The sequence below is a fragment of the Callorhinchus milii genome, unplaced genomic scaffold (genome assembly GCF_018977255.1).
Source record: "Callorhinchus milii isolate IMCB2004 unplaced genomic scaffold, IMCB_Cmil_1.0 Scaffold4, whole genome shotgun sequence".
Classification (NCBI taxonomy): Eukaryota; Metazoa; Chordata; class Chondrichthyes; order Chimaeriformes; family Callorhinchidae; genus Callorhinchus; species Callorhinchus milii.
Genome location: NW_024704745.1, coordinates 66,165,954 through 66,190,349, shown reverse-complemented (window position 1 = coordinate 66,190,349; position 24,396 = coordinate 66,165,954). Strand labels below are relative to the sequence as shown.

At 42.2% G+C, this 24,396-nt stretch overlaps 2 protein-coding genes across 5 annotated transcripts in view; one reads left to right on the top strand and one right to left on the bottom strand.

The window, feature by feature from the left end:
• parp4 (poly (ADP-ribose) polymerase family, member 4) overlaps window positions 1-1,223 on the bottom strand; it is a 53,773-nt gene extending 52,550 nt beyond the window's left edge. The window contains exon 1 of the mRNA XM_042334058.1: window positions 1,186-1,223. The gene's annotated coding sequence lies outside the window, so the exon portion shown is untranslated. The remainder of the gene's footprint in view (window positions 1-1,185) is intronic.
• Window positions 1,224-1,433: 210 nt separating this feature from the next.
• The window catches only part of cenpj (centromere protein J), a 28,603-nt gene continuing 5,640 nt past the window's right edge, over window positions 1,434-24,396 (top strand). For 2 of the 4 annotated variants that reach the window (XM_007905597.2, XM_007905596.2), the window contains exons 1-13: window positions 1,434-1,575; window positions 4,272-4,804; window positions 5,026-5,149; window positions 7,107-7,319; window positions 8,181-8,279; window positions 11,220-11,385; window positions 11,766-11,883; window positions 15,154-16,780; window positions 18,303-18,435; window positions 19,378-19,543; window positions 19,869-20,108; window positions 22,110-22,217; window positions 24,220-24,319. In XM_007905597.2, the coding sequence (XP_007903788.2) occupies window positions 4,349-4,804; window positions 5,026-5,149; window positions 7,107-7,319; window positions 8,181-8,279; window positions 11,220-11,385; window positions 11,766-11,883; window positions 15,154-16,780; window positions 18,303-18,435; window positions 19,378-19,543; window positions 19,869-20,108; window positions 22,110-22,217; window positions 24,220-24,319 (3,550 nt within the window). In that variant the 5' untranslated portion in view covers window positions 1,434-1,575; window positions 4,272-4,348. Of the gene's footprint in view, window positions 1,576-4,271; window positions 4,805-5,025; window positions 5,150-7,106; window positions 7,320-8,180; window positions 8,280-11,219; window positions 11,386-11,765; window positions 11,884-15,153; window positions 16,781-18,302; window positions 18,436-19,377; window positions 19,544-19,868; window positions 20,109-22,109; window positions 22,218-24,219; window positions 24,320-24,396 lie in introns of those variants that run through there. The other 2 variants (XM_007905599.2, XM_007905600.2) reach the window with 2 other exon arrangements.

Genomic DNA, 24,396 nt, shown 5'->3' with positions numbered 1-24,396 from the left:
GTACACGAGCTGCAGAGTTCTGAATGACCTGCAGCTTGTGGAGGGAGGTGGCGGGAAGGCCGGCGAGGAGAGAGTTCCCGTAGTCCAGCCTTGAGGTGACAAAGGCGTGAACCAGAGTTTCAGCGGCGTGAGGGGTGAGGTAGTGCCGTAGTCTGGCGATGTTCCGGAGGTGATGGAAGGCGGTGCCAGTTGTGGTGCGGATGTGAGGGAGAAAGGACAGCTCAGGGTCGAACAAAACGCCGAGGGAGGTGGAGGTGCACAATTGGTTGCTGCGTTTCATCCACAAAATGTACAGTCAATTCATTTCACAGCGTATTCTGAGAAGCATGATAATCAAATGCAAGGATTATTATTATTATTTGATCTCATCCTGCCAAAATATCCAGCCAATGTCCTTCCCATAACAGTAACAAGCTTTTTTTAAAATAACAAGGCCAGTGTCCTGTCCTCGTCTATCTTTCCTAGCAACCCGCTTGTGCCATTAATTCGCTTCTGGGTAAAGATTTAAAAAAAGTGTTGTGGACAAGACCTCAGCTTTAACATCACTTTAGAGATGACATTAAAGTTTCCATTGCAACATCCCGAAAAAGAAAGGAGTTTCTCCCGGTGGTTATGGCCAACAACGCCCAGGTAAATTGACGGTTGTTTATGGGACGTTACTGTGGGTAAGTAAGTTGGCTGCCCCGTTCACCTACAAAAGTCACCACACTTTACAGTAAACCTTGTGAACGCTTCGAGACCGCTTGGCGACACGATTAGGTGCAAAATCAAACACAAGGATGACTCTGTCACATCTGTAAGCCCGGCGTATCCGAGGTCGTGTCAGCCCCGTGTTACCTCAAGTCTGAATTGAGTCACTACGCCCCGGAACTCTGGGACCCTCTCCCTCAATCCCTCCGCCTTGCCCCCGGCTCGGGGTCAGACTCCGGCACCACGGCCAAGCGCTCCGGGACACGACCCCGCGTGACGCGCGCTACGTAAATGCTATATAAAGTTGTTGTCGTCGTCGTTGTTGGCTTAAACCCCAAACCTTCTGACCCCCCTCCCCAAGAAAAAAACGCTGCCAACTGAAGTAAACCGACATTTTTCCTCTCCCCCCCCCACTTTGTATCTCCGCAACCTGTTACTTTGTTCGACTCCACATTTACACGGGGACGACGGAGAAAAGACGTTTAAAGGCCTAACGTTTAAATCTTTCTTTCCTTCATTCCGGCGCCTCCTTCCCGCCTTGAGGAGCTGCACAACACGACGCGACGTTACGTCTTGCGTCGCGGCAGTTGGGCGCTCGCGGCCGTGGGGTGGGAGGCGGCGCACCAGGGGGATGGCGGGGGATGTAGTTTCCAGGTGAAAGAGGACTGCAATTCCCAGGGTGCCTCGCGCCACATCCCCCCCCTCTCCCTCCCTCCCTCCCCCGGCGCATGCGGACTGAGTGCGGCGGTTGAAAGTTTCAAAATGGCGGTAGATTTGATCGAAGTTCTGAACCGTTGGAAACTGCAGTTTAACTGACGGCGGCGGTCAGGTCAGGGCAGTGCGGCTGCTGCAACCACCACAACAACAGTCACAGCGAAGTCACAGGTACCTCAGAATACTGTAGGGGATGAGTTGCTGCTCGAGTGGTCCGGGCGTTTGCTCTGCGCGGTCTCCTTGTCCCTGTCAGCAACAACAACAACAACAACCACCACAACTTGTATTTACACCGCGCCCCTCAGGCGTCCCCGAGCGCTTCTTTGTGCCGCTTTCGCCGAACCCTCCGGGCTTTGCTGTGAGGGGAGAAGCCGCGAGAAACCGGCGCGGTTCCAGGGCTGACCCTCAGCAAAAGCAGCTGTGAGGAGTGAGCAGCTGTGCCGCTCAGGCCGGGGGGCCCGAGCCGGGAGCCGGGGGCCGGGAGTGCTGGAAAGGCACTGCACAGCGGCCTGGCGGTGTGACCCGAGGCTGAGGCTGAGCTCCACTAACCCACACATCACCGCAGAGAGCGGAACGTCCTCCCCGACGTGAAAGCGCCCTCCCCGCCCCCCCCCCACCACACAAAAAAAGTAAGTTGTTGTCGTTGTTAAACTGCGCCTCTTCAAAGGTATGACGGCCCCAGGCAGCTCTCTGCCCGCCCTAAATTTTTAAGGGATAATTTCCGAGTGGGATGTGAATTGATCCGCATCGCCTCTGTTTGTGCTACCGTTGTGGGTATCCATGTCCTGACGAGCCCCTCAGAGCTGGCGGCCTCCGAGCGAACACATTTACCATTCTTGACGTCTCAAAGGGCTTCACAGGATAGACAACAACAGCAAGATTTCATTTATAGAGCGCCTTTCACGTTGGGAAATGGTCAGGGGGAGGGGAGGGAAGGGAGGGAGCGAGGAGGGGGGAAATGGTCAGGGTGAGGGGAGGGAAGGGAGGGAGCGAGGAGGGGGTAGAGAGTCGAGAGGGGAGCTGAAGGCTCGGTCAAAGAGAAAGGTCTTGAGACCGGCCTTGAAGGAGGAAAGGGAGGAGGCGGCGAAGGCACTGGGGATGGAGTTCCAGAGCCTCGGGGCTGAGAGGCTGAAGGCCCGGCCACCGATGGTAGGGAGGTTGGGGCGGGGGATGTGGAGCAGACCGGAGCCAGAGGAACGGAGGGTACGGGCAGGTAGGTAGGGGGATAGTAGGTCAGAGAGGTAGGAGGGAGCAAGGCCGTGAATGGTCTTGTAGGTGAGGATGAGGATCTTGAATTCGATCCTCTGGGGGATGGGGAGTTCGCATAGTCCAGCCTTGAGGTGATAAAGGCGTGAACCAGAGTTTCAGCAGCGTGAGGGGTGAGGTAGTGCCGTAGTCTGGTGATATTCCGGAGGTGATGGAAGGCGGTGCCAGTTGTGGTGCGGATATGAGGGAGAAAGGACAGTTCAGGGTCGAACAGAACCCCGAGGTTCCTGACGGCTTTGAGAGGTGGAGAGTGCAGCCTTGGATGCTGATGCTGTCAGCGCCTGAGGTGCGGAGGCGCTGACGTGAGCCAATCAGGAGGGCCTCAGTTTTGCGCACGTTGAGCTGAAGAAAGCTGTCTCTCGTCCAGGACTCGATGTCAGACAGACGAATTGCCTGTACTTTGTGTGCCAACATTGCGCACAGCAATGTCATAGCCATGGATTGAGCAACCAATTTTATTCAGGGGATTGTTGTTTAGGAGAAACTCCCTTCTCTTTTCGAATAGTGCCATGGGATCTGTAATGTCCACCTGAACAGGCAGTTGGGACCTCACTTTAACATCTCGTTTCTCACAGGGAAATCACCGCCAGTATATACTAGAATTGAAAGAGAAAAGTTTGTTAATGTTTTGGATGGTTACCTTTTAATCTGATCCAAACTGTTAACTTATTTTGCACTTGTTTTAGTTGATTAACCTGCTCTAGATTTACTGTTTGTATTTCAAGACCAAGTGGCTTTGATATCAATGATTTCTGATGACATGAAGCTCACAAGAGTATTTATGGTTAATGTTTAAGTTGTCACTAATATTTTACGATATAAATAATATTTATTCTGCCCATCCCTAAGCATTGTGATGTAGAAATATGGGTGTCTAATTCTCTTAAGTGTTGGTGTCTTCCAATGCACAGCATTGTGTAAAGAGAACTTCTACCAGGATCAAAAGCTTTTAATTTGTTAAAATCAGGTTAGAAGTGGGGAAATCTGGCAAAGTTCTCTTGTTTCTTTTGATATTGCTTCAGAAAAATAGGTTAAAAAATGCCGATGTGTGTATGTTCTTTTTACAGTATGTGTAGTTTAAACAAATTGGCAGATATGGTGGTGTGGAAACATGGCAACGGCACATTATGTTGAAGTACACAGGATATATTTTGCTTGCTGAGGTTATATGAAAAAACACCATGATTTGAAATTGAAGCGAAAGGCCACCAGCAGAAATAGTACATTGTTCTTAGACATTCCTACTTAGTGGATTGTGTGTTTTTTATTATTCCATTAGATATTTCAAAATTGACTGACAGAACATTTTTTAACAAATATAGTTGGAGTGAAATTGTTTTGTATAGAAGGGTAATATTAATATGCACACTCTGTTTTCCTAAATTATCCATAAAAATGTATGACATTTATAGAACACACAAAAATCACAAATTGTGATAATTATTCTGTAACTTCTTTACTCATCAATGTTTGCACACAGCGTTGCTTATCCACTGTCTGTTGCTTACAAAAATGTTTAAATGTAAAATGTCTTTCCTTCAGATCTACTTTTCTTAAATTCTATATTTTGAGAGAAATAACTTGTGTTTTGATTTTTAAAGATGAGAGAAGTTTGATGTCCAAATGGTTAAGATTGCCCAGCAAGAAGTTTTAGTGTTTTCACAACTGAGGCAGCTGGATGGAGAATCTTAAAATGTCCTCACTTCTTAACAACCAGGCACAAAACTTCATGAATCAGTGGACAACAAACGTTGCTCGTGCAGGAGTGATATTAAATGAACCTTTCAGTTTTAACGATACAAGCACATCTCCCTCTCACGGACTCAAAGATGAAATTAATTCATTCAATCCTCTGTTTTCGCCACTTCATGCTTCAACCAACAGTAGCTGTATCAGCATAGACTCTCTTCAATATGAACCTCTGCTGGATGTACATGGACTGAATGGTGAGGAACCATCTGATTTTGACATAAATGACGCTACAACTTTAGATCTTCAGTCAGATGGGATCCAGCACTTTCTTTCAGTTAAAGGTGGTTTACTATACAGTAATGAGGCAGTGGAGCAAGTTAATGAACCTGAGAGTTCTGATGAGTTAATCTGCAATCATCCCCTCATGGAAAAACTTGAACAGGTTTGTACTGAACAATATATTTATTTAGATATATTTACACATTATCATACTGAGACTTACTTAGACCCTAATGCAAAATCAAAGTTTTCTCTAACTTTTTACTTGATAAGAATGACAGAATAATTGGTTTAGAAAAAAAATCTCCAACAATAGTTTCTTTACTGTCCAATGTATTCATACTGCTGTATAAGCCACACAATTATCTCTTTTGTTTTCAATAGCTAAGAGAGTGGCAACAAGAAAAGCAGGAACAGTTGAAAAAGCAACAGATGGAACAGCTTCAACGACTGTTGGAGGAACAACAGAAGGTCCTTGGTTTTATTACTACAAGCCGAGATCTACCAGGCAAGGACAGCAAGATGCTTACATATGTATTAATAATTGTAGCTTTTTATTATAAGCTTGAGTGACAACAGTGAGAAAACAATTAAAAATCCACAAAGAACAATTGTATACAAAATATAGCAGTGGTTCCAGAACTGTAACTAAGAAGTGCCAGTTCAAAGCATAACAGCAGTGATTTGCCATGTAATAAGTTAAAAATGTACTTGCTCCACTGAGCTACAGGACTTCACTTATTATGCCACTGAGATGTCTCAAAGCGCTAACCAGAATAACCTGTAGTGAACTGACTTTAGATTTTGTGAGTGAAACGGTCACTTCCCTTAAGAGAGTGGGTTGGATTGAGTAGGCAATTGGTTGTTGTACGAATTACTGCAGATGAGTAGAGGGCACAATTTAGAAATAGAGCACTGAAATCACAAGTGCTTTTGATATTGAGTCAATTTACTGAGTAAGTATCTTATCTAACAGGTTGCTAATATGTTGTGTTTCATGCCATGAGTATAAAACAAAATACAGTAAAAACAATGTCATATCTTAGAAAAGTGAAACTGACTTACCAGGAGTATTGCAGAGTCTCAAAGCAGAAAGACAACCATTGTTGATTTGTAATTATTCAGGCTGTGACTACAGGACATTCCAAGTAACTTTTGTGTAAAGGAGGAGGAAAAATGCCACTTTTGTGAACTATCCAGCAGTTTAGTTAACAATTACAAGATTAACAAGTGTAAGTGTTTATTGTGCAGAATCTGTTTGAAGAGGAAGCAGTTGTTGGTGTTAAAACACTCAGCAAATTTCATATGCGCATGAAAAAATTACAAATACAGCAGTTCTGCGAGTTAATGTTCTTTTCAGTGTGAGCTGAGCAAAACAACCTATGGTATCAATAGATGTAATTATTAGAACTACTGTAATGCATGTTTTGTTGCTACGTTGTTTACGTAAAGTGTTCATTAAAACTTCTGTAGCAAGACATTTTTTGTTTCAAATGTATTGTTTGAATAAAATAGGGACAAAATTGAAAGGTTCAGAAGAAAATCGAAGGCAATTATTTAACTAAGAAGAATACACATTTATAGAAAAAAAGCTATAAATAAGTTCAAATATTTGTAACATATTAGAAATTAAGACTTTTCAAACTAATGGTGAGCTTTTTAAAGATTCCACATTCAAATTTTACATATACTGTATTTGGAAGGCAGAAATGGAAAGATTAACTCCAGAACCACACACTTAGTTTTACATTTGTGCCTTAAAATGAAACAAGAGTTTGCAGCTTGTTTTATTTAAACTTCACACCCTTAAAATATGTTGTGTGTATCCTGGACAATTGCTGAGCTCCTATTTTAAAGGAATTACACCATCCCTGGCTGGAGTTTTACAAATATCAATGAGTAATTCTTGTTAGTTTTCTCCATCTACTCTAATTCTCATTACTTCTCTTTACTCACAACCTTAGGCAAGTTTCCTTACTGCACCCGCCTCTGTTTACCTAGCAGTAAGTAGGAACCCGGTTGTTCATTGGTGGATCGTTTTCCGGGGGTAAAAATCCCTTTTTAAAAAAAATGTAGTCATTCAGTCCACAACTGTTTGTGGGACACTGCTGTGCGCAATTGGCTGCCGCGTTTCACCTACAAAATACAGTCACTACACTTTACAGTATATTCTGTGAAGTGCTTTGCGACATCTCAACGACGTGTTAAGGCGCTATATCAAATGCAAGGATTATTGTAATTTAATAAAAATGTTCCTGAAGTATTTATACAGCTTTCTAAATGCATTTATGAACTCAGCTTCAACAGGTCTTTGTGGTAAACTATTTTTTATCTTAACTCTGATTTTCTTCGGGTAGGTCACTACATTGAAAGTTGGATGTAATTTCTACATTTTTAAATTTGATTATGAAATAACATTTGCAATATTTCAAGATGTTGTTTAACTACTGATGAACTATTGACAGGTCAAGGGTACTGCTTCCAACAGTCTTCAACTGATGAACCTCTTGGTTTGAACTCTAACTCAAGCAGCATGCCATGTTCAATACAGCAAGTCCCCCAGAGTCTACCTCAGATCAACACTGTTCAACCTGATGCCTCTCTGGTCGCTTCCGTGCATTTTTTAAAAAGCAACAGTTCGGCTGCTTCTTCATCACAGCAACAAAGCCCAAAGTCAGGTCAGTAAAATGGACGTAATTTGCTGCGGCATATTTCTGTGTTGATACTCTTAAACATGGTGATGGGTTTCCACATTTGTCAGACACCCACCCAGCTGATCCAAAAAAAAGTGATTGAGCAACAGTCAAACTTCAAAGAAATTTACATGCAGTGTATGAGGCATATGCTTTATACCAAAACTATGCAGGGAATAGAATTGTCTTAAGATTGAAAATATTTTAGTGAACAATTTTTGCAGCATAATAAAAGCCAGCATTTTATATACCGTTTGTATGTAAAAGAGCAGCACAGCAAATTTCCTGCAGTGAGCCTTTATTTCTTTTGTTTCTATCTAGTTATATTCCGTGCAAGTCCACCTCAATGTTTTTCTAATTACAAATGCATTATTTGTTATTTTATAAAGTAAAAATATATTCTGCCAAAATATCAATAGCACTTGTTTATGTAGTTTAAAACACAATTCTATTAATACACATGTTGAAAACATTTAGCAAGTAACAAGACTTTTAAGAGGATGAGATCTACTGTGATAACTTCATGCTTGTGTATTTCTCCTAAATACACACCATTACATTATAGTTTAAATGTCAGAGAGTAGTAACTGGGAGTGACTGGGTTCTGTTGTGTAAGAAAGACAAGGCAGTGAGTTTATCCCTACAGGTGTTCTTTCAGCTTCATCATACTGTTTGTCCAAGTAATTCATTCCATTTAGTTGCCTCCAGTTTAGGTACTGATCAGTGCTCGTTGTTTGAAACCATATTTAAAAACAAACGCATTTGTAAGATTTGAAAAGCATGTTGGTGGTGAGAATTGTTAATTTATTTGGAAGTTGTTTTTTTTAAAACAAAATCCCTCTCAAGTTTCACGTGATTTGGATCATATGGAAAAACTCTGTCCTGTTAATGCTGTCCAGCAAATGGAAGACAATTCAGAACAAGAGAATGCAGTTGGCCTTGAGGGTAAGTTGAAGGCAAATAAAGCTTTGTTTTTCACATTTATACTGTCCAATGTATAACTGTAACAATATTTTTTTTTTTAGGTGATTAACGTGTAAATGATTTGTACAGTAATTTTAAGTAAGTGTTACTTAAGTGTTTTAACTGCAACCCCAGATGAAATCCACATTAAAGTAGTCTTCTGACTCTGTTTTGGACTTTGCCTTGAAGTGAAATCCAGTTGTTTGTTGGGGAAATATGTAACACATGTGGCAACCCATCACCATGCCTAAGAGAATCCAAACCAAATTGCGGTTTCCATGCATCCCACCTACACATAGAAATTCCGGAGATATTTATTGATATGGAATGTAAACTCTTGCCCTGGAGGGTCGCATCTTGCTTACCTAATTCCGGAAAGCATGAGACGCAGGTTGGCAAGAGGCAAGGCTTGGGGACCCCAGTGTGTGCCTTGGGGTACTGGTGGGTTATAACCAGCTGAAACCAGTTCAGCTCCAAGGAGAACCGCTTACTCTCTCTTTCCCCCACCCACCCATGACCCAAGGAGGATAGTCACTAGTTAGTCGTTTGACATCCAACAAGAACAGGTTCGCATCTGTTTGCCAGGATCCCCCCACGAGAACCTGGAATAAGCAGCTAGTGCTGAATAAGCCTGGTACGTGGCATGGACTTGGACCCTAAGAACATTAAGGTGACTGGCACATCGCAAACTGTCCTGTAAAGGTCCTCCCACCATGCTGAGCAACAAAAACAACTTGCATTTATGTAGCGCTCTTCATGCGGGGTAGCTGTCCCGGAGCGCTGAAGGCAGATGTCCACCAGATAGCTGATGAGTTTATCAGTGGAGGGGAGAGAGAGAGAGAGAAAGAAACTGACTTTAAATACTTATGAAAAATCCTTAGGGGAAGTGTACCGTATTGAATTATCACAAATCCTAATTGTTATAAAGATGTTCATACTTTATTAGTCATCCCCCGTTTCTCTATCTAAAACTTTCAGCTGGTTCGAAAGGAGATTATTTGTGTAGAATCCCCCCTCGTGACCTGACGCTCACTCCAGTGACGTCATAAATGACTGAGTAATACGCAGGCTTCCCTATTCATGATATCACATGGGGGAGGGCAAGGGTCCGACACAAGACAGCTGCTCCCTTCCTGTGCCGAACCAGCAATTCTAAAGCGAAGGACAAGGTAACTTGGGGTAACTGACAGACAGAAACTCTATAAATATCTCTCTTTGCAACATTTCGGAATATGGGACAATTTGTTTGCCCGCTCTAAATGAAAGATTGTAAAGCAAAAGTAATCTCTCTTTTTCAATACTAATAATCAAGGTTGGTTTTAAAAGGCATTTACTGTAAAGAAAAATATTTGTTTTTTTTCCAAAAATAATCAGTAATGGAAAATTTACTATAGGGTTATTTCTGCTGGCCTTGTCTAAAAGAACAGGCAAATTTGCCTTCAAATAAATAATTTCGCTTTTTTTATCTTCTACTGTGGAAATGCCATCACCTTTTTATTTCCAGCACCCCCCACACACTCAATTCTTTCCTTTTGTCTCCTTTTAATCTTAATGTGGCATTGTTCCAAAAGCCCCCAGTGCTTATGGATACTTTGCCCAAATGATAACATTATTCATGTGGCAAGCTATTCAATCTTGAGTCTCACCCCGATGTACCTTCCAGGAATGGTGTTGGGATACAAATTGGGAGTAAACTTTGACTGATTTCAGCCCCCCTCCCACCCACCCTGGGATACAGAAGTCAAATGTTGCGCCCTAGCTCAGATCAGTTATTTCAGCACTGTTTGTGATTCCAGCAGTGGAATAACAGACAGATGGAAAACAAATATAAATAAACCACAATGGCCCTAGAAGGTTTCATTTCTGTTGGTATGTTGCATCAAGAAGGATTAATCCAGTACTTATTATAACAGTCAAAGGTAATCGGTGGGAAATCACAGAAGAGCGAAAATTTGCATTAAGGAAAAAAATACTTGATAAGATTGGTTTGTTCACCTATTGGTAAAAATATTGCAAGCTAATTGGTAACTGAACACATTTCTACCCAAGTGACAGTAGCTGGTGGGTTGAAGCATAATTTTAGTTAAATAAAAACATGTACAGAACCTCAGGAGTCTTTATTGCAAATAATCATATGTAGAATTTTACATCAGGTATATTTTGAAAATATATTTTGTTTACTTTGGCATAGTGAAGCCTGCCATTACTTTGAGAACCATAATGATTCATGATAAACCTCTCTTATGTTCTTGGACTTAACTTAAGCAGTTGCTGCCATTATTTTTTTAATTAATTGGCTCATTTGGCCCAAGAAGTTTCCATTGTGCTGGGAAAATTACTTTAACTCTCTTGGGTGCTAGATACAGTATTCTGCTTTTTGTTTATAGGTTGATCTGTTTATATAAAACAGATGTACAAGAAGCTTCCTGTGGGTAGCAGCGGAATGCAATGAGAATACTTGTTACACAAATCACGGTCTATTGGTAAAAGTACTGATTTTAACCTGATAGATCATTATCTCTGAGCCTGCAACTATAGATAACTACAGGTCGTTTTATTCAGATTTTGTGCTTGGCAACCAGAAGAAAATGTGATTTCAAACATTGAAATTTAACAGTACTCAATTTATCAGCTTTGTCAGGCCAAATCAAACTGATTTCAAGCACAGTATATGAATTGGGCACTTCTACCTCATTGTTATATTTGGAATATTGCTGGTGCAAATTAGTGGTCTCATTCACAACATAGACAATTACCACAATTCTAAGTAACTTGTTGGAATATTTTTGAAACTTTTCAACGCAATATCAAAATATTGATTATAGATAACGCATATTGGAGCTACAGTGTGGCAATTCTAAACAGATTTGTGTGATGTTTAAAATGTGGATGTTTGTGAAATTGTCAATCTATATTTTGTAGGTGAATTTAGTGTTTTGGAACAACCAGATCCAGAACCTTCCGTTTTTAGAGACGTATCTGACGGACACAACACTAATGAAAATTCTGTGAGTGCAGCTTGTCTTCAAAGTCCATCTGAAAAAAATAATTCAAGCAAAGTTGTATCCTTCAAAACTCTAGAGGACAGGTAAAATCAAGCTTTTTTTTTTATAGCACTCGACAACTCATCCACACAAACTTGCATTTATATAGCCCCCTTCACGTGGGGTAGCATCTCGGAGCACCAAGCAGTCATTGCTCTCGTTAAGATTTCAGTTCCAATTCTTCACACATTATTTGTATGGAAGATGGTAGTGGTAAAAATGATTCTTTAAAAATTGTGCTATATGAAGGAATTTGAATTCCACAGAAGTTGCAAATACTTGTGTTTCAAATGTTACCGATAAATTGAATGGGACAAACGTTTATTCAGGTTTTGATGCTTCTGTAAGCCACTTGACAATTTCTGTGTGATTAAACTTTTGATCAAAGAATGTAAAATGAGACCAATGTTACTTTTTATTTTAGACCTATTAAATCGAACATTGATGGGAAATCGCAAACTTTTGAAGAGTTCCTAGAGGAGCAGATAAGAATAGAAGACCAGAGACTAAGGCAACAACCACAAAGAATGGAACTTTCACAGGTTTGTGTTTGAGATGGTAACTGCATGAAACAGAAAATATTGGAAATGAACTTTGGGTCAATTCAACAATTTGTATTTATATGGAGCCTTTCATGTAGGTTATTACGGTGCTTTACAGAAATGGTGCCAGATATCAAGTGGTGGGGAAGGGAGTTGACCATAGCTACAGGCAAAGAGGTAGTTTTTTTCAGAAGGCTTTCGAAGATGAAAAGTGGAGTGAGGTAGAGGAATTCAGGGAGGGAGTTCCAGAGGGCAGCGATGGAGTGGCTGAAGGCTTGGCTGCTGAGTTTGCAGAGCGAAGAGGGCGAGCTGGACAAAGGTCACAGAGGTAGCTGTAGTTTAGAAAGTATCAGGATTTTGTAGGTGAGAGTGAGGATCTTGAAGTTTATCCACAGGGACACATGAAGCCAGTACAGGCTTGAGAGCACAGGGATGATGGGCATGTTAAGTTAAGAATGCATGTGGCTGAATATTGGATGATCTGGAGCTTGTGGATTATGGAGCTCGGGAGGCGAGTAACGAGGGTCTGGAAAACGTTTTGTTCTGAGGTGATAGGGGTGTGGATAAGGGTTTCAACAACAAGATTACATTTGTATAGCGCCTTTCACGTCGGGAGGACGTCCCAAGGTGCTGGATAGTGTACAGCATTTCAGACCCGAGCTGGAGGGGAGGGAAAGGGGGTGGCAATGTTGTGAAGATGATGAAAAGCAGACTTGGTCAGGGACTGAACTATGGAGAGCTGCCAGGATGCTGAGGTAATCAGACGCAACCATGTTTAGCTGAAGCCAACTTGATGCTTGGCAGTCAGAACATCATTAGAGCTGGAATCAAGGTTGGAAGTAGAGAGGTAAATTTAGGTGTTATCAGCATACGTGTGGAAATTTATCCCATTTTTGTGGGGAAAGGCATTTAGAAGAGAAGGGAGAGGATCGAGGATAAAAGCCTTAGTATGCCCCTTGTGACCATATGGGGCGAAGGAGAAGCCATTGGAGGAAACTAAATGTTGGCAATGGGTCAAGAAAATGCTTCTAGAACCATTGAAGTGCATGAGAGAAGAAACACAATCAAGGAAGATGGAATGGTTAACAACAACAAAATTACATTTGTATAAAGCCTTTTACATCAGGAGGATGTCCCAAAGTGCTGGACAATCAGTGTTTCGGACCCGAGTTGGGATTGGGGAGGGTGGAGGGCAGGGGGGAAGGAGGGTGATCAAAAGTGTGGTCAACGAGGAGGGTCTTGAGATGGGTCTTGAAGGTGGCAAGGGAGGGGGCAAGGTGGAGGAACTGTGGGATGGAGTTCCAGAGGCTGAGAGGTAGAAGTCTCGCCCGCCAATGGTGGGGCAAGGGAGGTGAAGCAGACTGCACCTCACTGAGCGGAGGGAGGGGGCAGGATGGTATGTGGTCACCAATGATATCCTGACTATCTGTGACCAGGGCTCCCTCTGTCTCCTCGTCCTCCTCGACCTATCGGCAGCATTCGATACGGTCGACCACGCTATCCTACTCCACCGCTTGTCCTCCCACCTCAACCTTCAAGGCACTGTCCTTGAATGGTTTAGCTCTTACCTTTCCCACCGTCTTCACTTCGTCTCAACGAATGGCTTCTCCTCCACCCCCCGTACTGTCTCATGTGGTGTCCCTCAGGGCTCTGTCCTCGGTCCCCTCCTCTTCACCCTCTATATGCTCCCCCTCGGTGACATCATCCGCAAACATGGGGTTAACTTCCACATGTATGCGGATGACACCCAACTCTACCTTTCCTCCTCTACTCTCAACTCCACGACCACCGATGTCCTGACAGCCTGCCTGTCCGACATCGAGTCCTGGACGAGAGACAACTTTCTTCAGCTCAACGTGCGAAAAACCGAGGCCCTCCTGATTGGCTCACGTCAGCGCCTCCGCACCTCAGGCGCTGACACCATCAGCATCCAAGGCTGCACTCTCCACCTCTCAAAGCCAGTCAGGAACCTCGGCGTTTTGTTCGACCCTGAGCTGTCCTTTCTCCCTCACATCCGCACCACAACTGGCACCGCCTTCCATCACCTCCGGAATATCGCCAGATTACGGCACTACCTCACCCCTCACGCCGCTGAAACCCTGGTTCACGCCTTTGTCACCTCAAGGCTGGACTATGGGAACTCTCTCTTCGCCGGCCTTCCCGGCACCTCCCTCCACAAGCTGCAGGTCATTCAGAACTCTGCAGCTCGTGTACTGTCCCGCACCAGGCTTCGGGACCACATCACTCCTACCCTCGCTCGCCTCCACTGGCTCCCCATCCCCCAGAGGATTGATTTCAAGATCCTCATCCTCACCTACAAGGCCATTCACGGCCTTGCTCCCTCCTACCTCTCCAACCTACTATCCCCCTAATACCTGCCCGTACCCTCCGTTCCTCTGGCTCCGGTCTGCTCCACGTCCCCCGCCCCAACCGCCCTACTATCGGTGGTCGGGCCTTCAGCCTCTCAGCCCCGAGGCTCTGGAACTCCATCCCCCAGTGCCTTCGCCTTGCTTCCTCCCTTTCCTCCTTCAAGGCCGGTCTCAAAACCTTTCTCTTTGACCGTGCCTTCAGCTCCCCTCTCGACTCTCTTCCTCCTCCTCGCTCCCTCCCTTCCCTCCCCTCACCCTGACCATTTCCCCCCTGCTCGGGTCATGACCCAACTGTGCAGCGCCTTGGGACGTCCTCCTGACGTGAAAGGCGCTCTATAAATGGAATCTTGTTGTTGTTGTGGTTAGGAGATCGCAGAGGTAGGGGGGATCGAGGGCATGGAGGCCTCTGAAGGTGAGGCCAGGATCTCGAACTGTATCCTCTGTGTGATGGGAAGCCAGGAGTCGGGTGAAGATTTGGGTGATAGGATCACGGAGCCTGGTGCAGGAGAGTACATGGTCTGCAAAGTTCTGGATGATCTACAGTCTATGGAAGGAGGAGTTGCCATTTCCCAAATTGTATACACAGTCCCCTGCGCTCTTTTTTCCACTGTTGGCAGTGGTGGCTACACTCTTGTAAGATGTGTTTTTTGAGCAATCTTGTTTCTGGTTGTCTATCCTACTAATAATTTCACTGTTTTCTCAGCACCTTGCATTGCATTGGGTCCACAAAGTTTAATCTCAGTGTATCTCAAAACTAGAGTATTTCATTTTAATATTCATCAAAAAAGGGTTCCTTGAAAGGGTTTTATATATTAACTAAGAAAAAAAATGCTAATTAGAAAATAACATGCCTAAACTACAGGTAACTAATACTGATCTAAAGATTTCCATTCAATTGTAGCCACCATCAGAATTCACCGATAGCAAAAGCAACCAGAAAAGAATATTTCTGAAGCGAGGTGAAGGGCTGACAAGGTTCTCAACTACCAGAGCAAGTAAATCGGCATCAGTCAATGTTGATAAGCAAATAATATTGGATTCTCATAAGTCAGTGAATACAACCCAGAAGCAAGTGGTATGGAAATCCACATCCTTAAACAAAGAAAACCGATTTGACGGCTCCAACAGAATTGGAAACAAATCAAATCCAGTTATCAAACCAAAGAACAACCCTGCTTCATTTTTTAAAAAGGTGACTGTGTTAGGTAACAGGCATGGAGAAAATACCCTTCAGGTAGAAAAGAAAGTCAGTGTATCATTTGGCAAAGTTCATGACGTGAGTAAAATTGAGATTGATTCTAAAATTGGAAAGGTAAAGGATGTTCATAATTGTACACCAAGTAACACCGGCCAGGGGAGTACGGCTTCAAATGGGCCTACTTCACTCGATAATGGAGAGACAGAGCAGAATTACAAAGGGAACACTATCTCTGCAAGGCTAAATAATGATCCTGTTATTGAACCAGAGTATTCCTTTGAGACTTCATTTCAGAAAGCTTTGACAAAGTGGGATAAAGACAAAAAGAATGAAAAGCACGAGTTAGATGAGTTTGAGTTTCTGGAGCAGGCTGCTGATGAGCTGTCTTTCTCTAGCAATTCTTCTTTTCTGCTGAAAATGATCCAACCCAATAAAAATCGTAGATTATCCTCTACTCCAATCAAGTCTGCTGACCAGCAACAGCGAGCTCAAACTCCAAGTGAGTTTATGAGCAGCAAGAAAGATTCCCAATCAAGGGATAATATAAAATTTTCAATCTGTAATGGTTCAAGGACCTTAGAACCAGATTCCAGAATAAGTAATGTTGAATTAAAGGAAAATTTCAGGAATGTTTATGCCTTTCCAGTCAGCAATGGGGTAACAATAAAAAGTATTGAATGCGATCTTCAAGGGGAAGATTGTTGTAGCAGAAGCACTTCAGATTCAGATGATCTTGATTCAACATTGACAGATGAATTGGAAGTGAATGTTAAACCGGTGGAATACACGAGTGATGAGGATGATGATCCCAAATCCAATTGTGGAAAATACCCAACAGACATTCTCAATAAAGACAAGAGCGTGGATGCTAATCTTGATTTATCAGATGATGAATATATTGAAATGGCCACGGTAATCGAAAACAAAAGGACTGTTCTGAAGCAGAAGACAGATCCCTCCTTATTTAATTCAAACTGCATAAGTCACCAAGTCATCTTGAACCAAGAAAAGGTTGAGTTTGATGATGACCAAACGTGGATGGATTTTGAGGAGGCTGGATTTGTTGACCATGATGATAACTCTTTGGGCTCTGTTAAAGCAATTCAAGGCACCTGCTCTGCCAGGTCCATCGAAGACAAGGTAATGCGAAGAAAAATTGCTTCTACTAAAAAGGAAGATGTTGTGGAAGAAATCAATATTAAAAGTATAGATATTCCTCCTACCTCAGATCTAGTGACAAAACTATTCCCTTCACTGAAACCTAAACCGAAGACTCCATCTCTTCAAGGTCTGGATCAAAAATTAAAATCTGCGAATGACCATCCACTAGGTAAAACTATTTTCTTGTTGCTTTTGTAAAACTCTGTTACAATTAAACTCTCAGAAGTTTTATCTTTATGAATTGCATAAACGCCTAAGTTGTACGTTCACCCGAGTCCCAAGCAGTTTCCAATCAAAACCACTTAGATTTCTTTGCACTCCTTATATTAATCACTTCCTAGCTCGTCACTAACTCCCCTACATCCATTACTCTCGAACTTACCAATCGACTGCATTGAATCACAGGAAACGTAGTTTTCAATGCGATGATGCATGCGCAGAACTTCGTTTCATGCGATTCCAGCATTTGCCGTTAAGTGCGCAAGTGATGACGGGTCAAGACTCATTGAGTTGTGGGAAATGAAGTCGACTAGTCACCATATATGCACTTACTGTCTTCTTCCCCACATCCAAGCCATGACCCGCTCTGCCTTCCCTCACCTCCGTAACATCACCCGACTCTGCCACTACCTCACCCCTCAGGCCGCTGAAACTCTTGTTCATGCCTTCATCACCTCCAGGCGCGACTATGCAAACGCCCTGCTTGTCGGCCTTCCCAACGCCTCCCTCCACAGGCTGCAGATAATCCAGAACTCTGCAGCCCGTGTCCTCTCCTGCACCAAACTCCGTGACCCTATCTCCTCCATTCTCGCCCGACTCCATTGGCTCCCTATCCTTCAGAGGATCCAGTTCAAAATCCTGGTCCTCACCTACAAAGCCCTCAATGGTCTCGTCCCACCCTATCTCTATGACCTCCTAACCCCCTACCAACCCGCCTGCTCCCTCCGCTTAGCTGGCTCTGACCTGCTCCACGTCCCCCAACCCACCTGCCTCCCCATTGGCGGGAGAGCCTTCAGCTACTCTGCCCTCAAACTCTGGAACTCCATTCCTCAATCACTCTGCCTCGCCCCCTCCTTAGCCTTCTTCAAGTCCCGCTTCAAAACCCTCCTCTTCGACCATGCCATTGGTCCCTCCCCTCCCTTCTCTCACCTGACCCCAGCTCGGGTCTGAAATGCTGTACACTGTTCAGCGCCTTGGGACGTCCTCCCGACATGAAAGGCACTATACAAATGTAATCTTGTTGTTACTGGCTGCATTGACAAACTACCGCATGCGCACTTAACGGCTAAATTGAATTGTGCATGTGCAGTGTAGATTATTGATTATATTGGATTTTCTATACAGTTTGTCTACAACTGCTTTGTGTAAGTCATATTAAATGTTATGGTCCCGATTAATATGACTTATACGAGTTTTACTGCTATATAGTTCTGTTTTAAATTAAATAACTTGAAGCCTTCAAGTTTTTCATTCTAACAGGTGAATAAGTTATGAACTGCTTACTTTTTAAATAGTTCCTTTCATGTAAAAGAAGTGTATCATGGGGCTTTGCAGGATGAAATTGCATATAAATTGAAGTGAATGTTATGGAGACAATTGTACAATGAAAGAACAATATCCAAATAATTTGAATGTCCCAATTATTCAGCTGTTCTTACATTTGTTCGTAAAGCTGTTGCACTATTTTTCAGGTGATGGTATTCAGTCCAAGTTGCTAAGGGATAAAATGGTAGAATTAGAATGTGAGATTGAACGATTTCGTGCTGAAAATGTCACACTGGTCAAACTGCGAGATGATAGGGAAAAGGCACTGGAGGATCTTAGGTAAGTTTGCATAACTATTCTCTGATGAAAGTTTTTGATGGATGACACATTCACAATCTCATTGAAAAATATACAAACATAATTGTATAAAATAATCGGCCCTATCCTCAACAGTTATTACGTAGGTATAGTCCAGTTGGATTGATTAGTATTTGACAACTTTTGTAAAATACTTTCTAATGTATAATTATATAATCTTTTTGATTTATTATACAGTGGAATCCATATTAGACGGACACTGGTTAATACTGGAGGCTGGGTAAATTTAACAAAACGTCCTGCCCCGATTCATTTGTGTTCTTATCTGTTTTAAATATTTTGGTTGATTTGGACAAAATCCGATTAATTCGGACAAAAGGCCGCGCTGGTTGCCGCTGACTGTACTCACACGGGCCTTGTTTGTGTCGAGTGGCTCCATTCAGCCATGAGAGGCTCCCGGATGGAGATGCGAGGAATCTAAGATTAATTGATAGTGGACTCCAGACATTCGCAGTGGCTGGAGTTGGGCCGTCAATCATTGAGGGGCCAAAGGAACAACAATGGAGGGAATGGGAGGAGTCAAATCACGATTGATTGATTGACAGCGAGAGCCATGTGTGAATGGCTGGAGCCCATCCATTCGCAAGCGATTCCAAGGCTGTCAATCACCTCGGAGCCACCTCTAATTGGTCCCCTTCCCATCCAATGGGCACGGCAATGGGAGGAAGGAAGCACTTTGGTCAATGTAAGAATTTGCTCGGCGAAAGAAAGAAGTCCACCCACTCCGCCTGACACCATCGTGGCAGTCGCTTGACATGTCACGTCCTCAAAGCCCGGACGCCTCTTAAGCTGGGTAAAACGGCCGTGCCCAATGTATCCAGCTTAACAGGCTTCCACTGTAATTGGTAATTTTAGTTGAGCATTAACATAAAGTAAATGAGAAACTTACTTTTTTTTGATTAGAAAGGAAATTACAGATTTTGAGCGAACTAAGACTGAAGAGTTAACTCGACTGGAAGAATACAAAAAAGAAGAGTTGAGAAAACTTCAAAAAGAGCGCAAGGTTTTTGAGAAATACGCTTCAGCCGCGAGGGCCATTCCCGACAAAAAGGAAAGAGAAGAAATACAGGTGCAAGTTCTACTTTAATAATGATAATCCTTATATTTGATAAAACGCCTTTCATGTCAGGAGAACATCTCAGAGCTTCAAAGGATGTACTGTATAGTGACTGTATTTTGCAGGCAACACAACAGCCAATTTGCATATTCATACAGGAAATGCCCATTGCAAATGTTTTCAGGGACCTCTGGCAGATGCAGTGATTTGGAGACTGGAATAACTCCACACTAAAATAATATAATGAAAGGAAAGTGGTTCACTGTATTCACTTAGTTGAAATAATCCTTTTTGGAGTAGGCTTGATGAATACTGATGTATTTTATTGGTTGGTTAGGCTCTGAAACAGCAGATTGCTGACTTGCAAGAAGAGGTGAAAAGGAAGGAATTACGATGGTCAAGTACTCACACACGGCTTCGCAACCAGATCGAATCCCTGACCAAGGAAAACCTTGAGTTTCGAGATGAGGTTAAAGTGATGGAAAGACTTCGATTGGAAGCCTGGAAGAAAGCTGAAGCAGCTATTGATAAGAAAGCAGATACATCCACTGTACTTCTGAAGAGAACCGAACCTGTGGTAAGTCTGTTTATTCACTGGCTGCAGTCGCACGTTCACAGACTAAAACTCTCCTGTCAGCAGTGACACTGCACAATATCTGACCTTTAAATCAGAACAAAATCAATTAGAACGGGCAGGGATGACTTTCTTCTGAGTGATAAAGTTGTGTAATGCACTACCCCAGAAAGCCATAGATGAGAAATCTATTGAGGGATTCAAGAAAGAGGTGGATGGATACTTGGGAAGTGAACCTGGCAAGAAGGTAGGGAAGTGGGATTAACAGAGGTACCACTGTGGACTGTTAAAGCGCCCTTTGATAATGGCTGCCTTCTTCCACTGTGAACCATTGCTGATCAGAAGTGCATTCAGTGGACCAATCTAAAGTACTCTTACTGATGGAAAACCTCAAAAGCATTTCAATGCTAAAGCAGTTGAGCATTCACAAAGCACAAACTGTGCCAATTGCCAATTAATACTTGTATGCTGATCAAGAGCTCTCTGCACAAGTATAAATCATCTGGTTACGCAAAATGTAAGCAGAATAGAAAATTAGATTTTAATAGATATTGCACGTGCAGAAGCTGCAGTGGGCGGTCTATGAATATTCAAAAATAAATTATGTCATTCATTTTGGAAAAAAGCTTGAACTTGAGTAAAAGATAGCCAGGGTCATGGAAATGTTTTATGTACAGATCATAGTCCCATTTTTTTCAAATAAAAAATATGAAATTTTCAATTAAAAAAATTAAACAAAATAACAACTGAATAACCCACCCTGTTAATTGGACTTTTTGAACAGGTGCACAACTTGGACGTCAGGTTTGATCCCCAGCTTTCCTTTCTACCACCCATCCATTCCCTGACAGGGAACGCTTTTTTCCATTTTTGCCACATTGCCTGCCTTCATCCGTACCTCACAACCAGTGCGGCCAAAACCCTCGTCCACGCCTTCGTCAGTTCCCAGCTGGACTATTCCAATGTCCTCCTCACTGGTCTCCACAGCTCCACCATACACAAACTCCAATTAATTCAAAACTCTGCCGGCCAGATACTCACCCGCACAAAACTCTATTCCACCATCACACTAGTCCTTGCCAGGCCCCACTGGCTCCCAATCATTGAACGGATCGATTTCAACATCCTTTCACTCGTTTTCAAATCCCTTCATACCCTTACACCTCCCTATCTCTCCGACCTCCACTCCACCACCAGCTGCCTTTGCTTGGCTGGCTCTGGCTTCCTGTTTGTCTCCCGTGCCCTCTGTTCCACCATCGGTGGGCGTGCCTTCAGCCACTATGTGGCTGAAGGCACGCTGAAAACACTGGAACTCTTTCCCTTAGTCCCTTCGCCTCGTCCCCTTACTCCCCACCTTCAAATCCCATCTAAAGACCTTTTTGATCGTGCTTAAGGACACCTCCCTCTCCACCTGGCTCGTTGCCAGACTCATTGTGAAGCGCTCTGGGAAGCTACGCCCGTGAAGGTTGCTATATAAATGCAAATTGTTGGTTATCAGTCTCTTCTGCTGGATGTATACAGTACATTGATTTGTTGCTATCCTCTATTGAGCCAAATTGACTTATTAAAAATGTCCAACTTGTCTTTTTAACCTCTGTAATTCCATGTGCAAGTATTTGATTCCTAGCTATGATCAATAGTGTAGTATCTTATGTTTTTGATTATGTAGTTAGTCATATTTTTATGCTGTTATTTTTATAGATTCCTGTTGATTTAAATATCTAAAGTGAGTCATTTTTATATTCTGAGGTGGAACATTTATTGCTCTCCAGATTTTATTGTAATACATGGAGCTATAATCTTTCAATATTTTAATAAGTTGAGTTGTGAAGTGCATAATTGGACACTATTGCATTCCAGTTTTTCCACATGGTGTCTTTGTAATTTGGCCAAAAGTACAGTACTGGGGCATCTAAGAGCAAAGTAGCATTTTGTTCTGGCTGCTTGAAGTATATACAGTAGCAGATTAATGATTGATAATCATTGTGTGTGTGTTTTTTCTAGCTTTCCCTAGATACCAGAAAAAAGGAAAACTCTTCTGTAAACAGACAGGTGGACAAAGGTAAAACTATACGCACCTCAAGAAAGGAAAGCCCTTACAGGAATGACACGGTAATAAAAGTTGCACGCTTCAATATTGGTGCATGTCTCTATTTTCCCAAAGTATCTATAGAAATAATTTAATTTGTTTTGAATGAATGTTTAGAAGGGATAATGTCAGTAGGTATCACGGTTTCCTTTGCATGAAACCGTTATATTTGCATTTCATATTCATTTTTTAAATATTAGACTAATAATCCTGGCATTTGATATATTCTTATCACATTGTCACATCTCAAAGCACTTCATATGATTTACTGTAGATTATATTACTATAGAGTAATTGTGTATTTTGCAAGTGGCAACCAATATGCACACAGTAGTCCCATGTGCAGCCATCGTGTAAATTATTTTTGTTTGGAGGATTGATGGCCAAGACACTGGAAGAAACTTATGTCTTTTCATATAGTGACAATAGGATCTTTACCATCCACCTGAACAGATCTTGGTTTAATGTTGAACCTGCAACCTTCTGATTGTTCAGGCATGAATGCTGCAAACCGAGCCAGGCTGACCCTTATTTATGTTTTGGAGATTAAATGCTTTTAATCTAATGAAATGGTTTTCTTCTCTGGGCTATCTGGATTAGAAGCTAATCTAGACTGATTCTATTGTGACTCTGATAACTTTGAAGTAAGTCAGCCATGTTTTAATTGTAAATCTACTGACATTATAACGTTACTGTTGTTCAAAATTGGTTCTGCCGGATGCAATTTTCCAAGAGGACTGCCACCAGAATGCATGTGACTAACGTAAAAGTGAGAGAATCTGTTAACAACTTGTATCTGATTCTTTGCCTCTTGAATCACTCACTATGATTTGTATTCATTCATTCTATCATTCCCAAAATGTTTATCTGTGTACTATATGATCAATGATATGATACTTTTTGTGCCTCCATTACCAAAATATTTCAAAAGGTATGGAGTTTTGGTGAGAAAGGTAAGATTAGTTATTAAATTACATATGAAATTAGTTTTTGTTGATGTTAAAAACCATCATATTACTTGTGTGAAGTCATGGACCACTCCCTTGATTTGCCCTGAAGAAGGCAGAATTTCATTGCATAGACAAAATTCTGTGAAATAAGTTTTCTACACCCACAAGTCAATTCAAATCCACCTGCCTGTTCAGGTTAAAGATCCCATGGCACTATTCGAAAAGAGACTTTCTCTGTGTCCTTGCAAAATAAAATTTGTCATTGACTTCCTGGATGTTTATGGGACATCAGTGTGCATCTTAGGTAGTATGTTTGCCTATAAAATGGAGTAACTACTCTGTATAGTAAATCCAGTAAGACAACCTCCCTTAGGAGTCCTGTAGCTCAGTGGTTAGAGCACTCGCTTTGCAAGTGAGAGACCCGAGTTCAATTCCAGGCAGGTCAGGGCGAAACCTTGGGCAAGTTTCCTTACTCCACACAGAGCCTAATAATAATCCCTCCAAAAACCAAAAACAATAATAAAATTGGTCATTTTCAATCTACGACTGTTTGTGGGACATTGCTGTGCGCAATTGGCTGCCGCGTTCGCCCACAAATATACAGTCAATTCACTTTACAGTGTGTTCTGTGAAGCGCTTTGGGACGTCCTCCCGACGTGAAAAGCACTATATCAAATGCAAGGATTATTATTATTGTGAAAAGTGCTATTTCAGATGCCAGGCTTGTTATTATTTGTTAAAAATAATAATAATCCTCACATTTGAATTGTCAGCTCTCATGTTGGAAGGACGTCTCAAAGCAGAATATACTGTAAAGTGTAGTGACTATTTTGTAGGTGAACAAAAGTGATTTTCTCTGTTGTAGAAAATCTTGGTATCTCTTTTATAAAAGATTTATGAAACATGTTCAGCCTTTGCTCTTAAAGCTGAAACCATGGTTCTATCTCATAAGTGTTTATGGTTCCTTTTAAAAAAATATATTTTTTGGACTACTTATATCTATGCATTTTTGTTTCAAATACCAAGAGTGATTTCAATTTAGAATATGTTAAAACTTAGAATCTATTTATTACAGATTTCTCCTAAAGTTAAACCGAGCAGAACCATGAAATCGCCTCTTACTCCAATAAACCAAAACATCCAGACAGAAACTGAATATATCTCTCCAAATAAAGGTATGGAGAAACTGGTCACTTTAATGCACACAACTGCTTGTTAGACCCCTAGACTTCAGAAGTTGAAGTCTAGGGGT